Raw genomic sequence first — 612 nt, 5'->3', positions numbered from 1 at the left:
AGCCGAGGGCTCCCGGGGTCAGACCTGGGGTGAGCTGCACTCGGGCATGGAGAAAGGAAGACAAACGACCCACACCTTCACCGCCCCGTACTCACCTTCATAAGCAACACCCCAGACCCCGGTCCGGCTTCTGTCGCCCTCTTCCTCCATTTCGGCGACAGCCCCCTGGGTTTTGGGAGCAGCCATGATTCCGCTGAGCGGACCAGGGCGGTAGTGGGGTGGGGCAGGGTAGACCCGCGTCCGGACCAATAGAAATGTAACTGGAGGCGAGTTCCACCCCCAACGGGGCGTTTCTTTCACGCCTGCGCCGTGCCGTCACGCTCTGGGCCAATAGCACGTGGCGAGCGCAGCATGACCCCGCCTCTTGCCTTTCCCTTCACGCCCCCTTCCGGGATGGAGAGGTGGAGAACTACGATTCCCAGCGTGCCACGGGAGCCGTGGGAAGGGAGTGTTGGAAGAGGCGCTGACGGGCGGGGGGTGCGCCTGAGAGTGCCCCGGCGTGTTCTCTTAGTTCAGTGAATCAGAACAATGACTGCGCCGCCAGGTCCCCGGGTGCGCGTCGGAGGACTGTGAGCAGCCGCCGCCGGGAGAGCGGCGGGCGGTACAGCCTCG

At 65.4% G+C, this 612-nt stretch overlaps 2 protein-coding genes across 7 annotated transcripts in view; one reads left to right on the top strand and one right to left on the bottom strand.

Moving 5' to 3' along the window:
• Positions 1 to 247, bottom strand: part of Znf277 (zinc finger protein 277) — a 118,819-nt gene extending 118,572 nt beyond the window's left edge. For 2 of the 6 annotated variants that reach the window (XM_033756956.1, XM_033756959.1), the window contains exon 1: positions 96 to 174. Coding sequence is in view for 3 of the 6 variants with exons in the window: in XM_033756951.1 (XP_033612842.1) it covers positions 96 to 186 (91 nt within the window). In the remaining 3 variants the exon portion in view is untranslated. Of the gene's footprint in view, positions 1 to 95 lie in introns of all 6 variants that reach the window. The other 4 variants (XM_033756951.1, XM_010643381.3, XM_010643382.3 and 1 more) reach the window with 4 other exon arrangements.
• A 281-nt stretch (positions 248 to 528) lies between these two features.
• Positions 529 to 612, top strand: part of Dock4 (dedicator of cytokinesis 4) — a 433,388-nt gene continuing 433,304 nt past the window's right edge. Inside the window, exon 1 of the mRNA XM_033755915.1 lies at positions 529 to 569. Coding sequence (XP_033611806.1) covers positions 529 to 569 — 41 coding nt within the window. The remainder of the gene's footprint in view (positions 570 to 612) is intronic.

The sequence above is a fragment of the Fukomys damarensis genome, unplaced genomic scaffold, assembly GCF_012274545.1.
Source record: "Fukomys damarensis isolate Sample0158 unplaced genomic scaffold, DMR_v1.0_HiC HiC_scaffold_4, whole genome shotgun sequence".
Lineage (NCBI taxonomy): Eukaryota > Metazoa > Chordata > Mammalia > Rodentia > Bathyergidae > Fukomys > Fukomys damarensis.
Note: the sequence above shows the minus strand (reverse complement) of the source record. Positions and strands in the feature narration are given on the sequence as shown.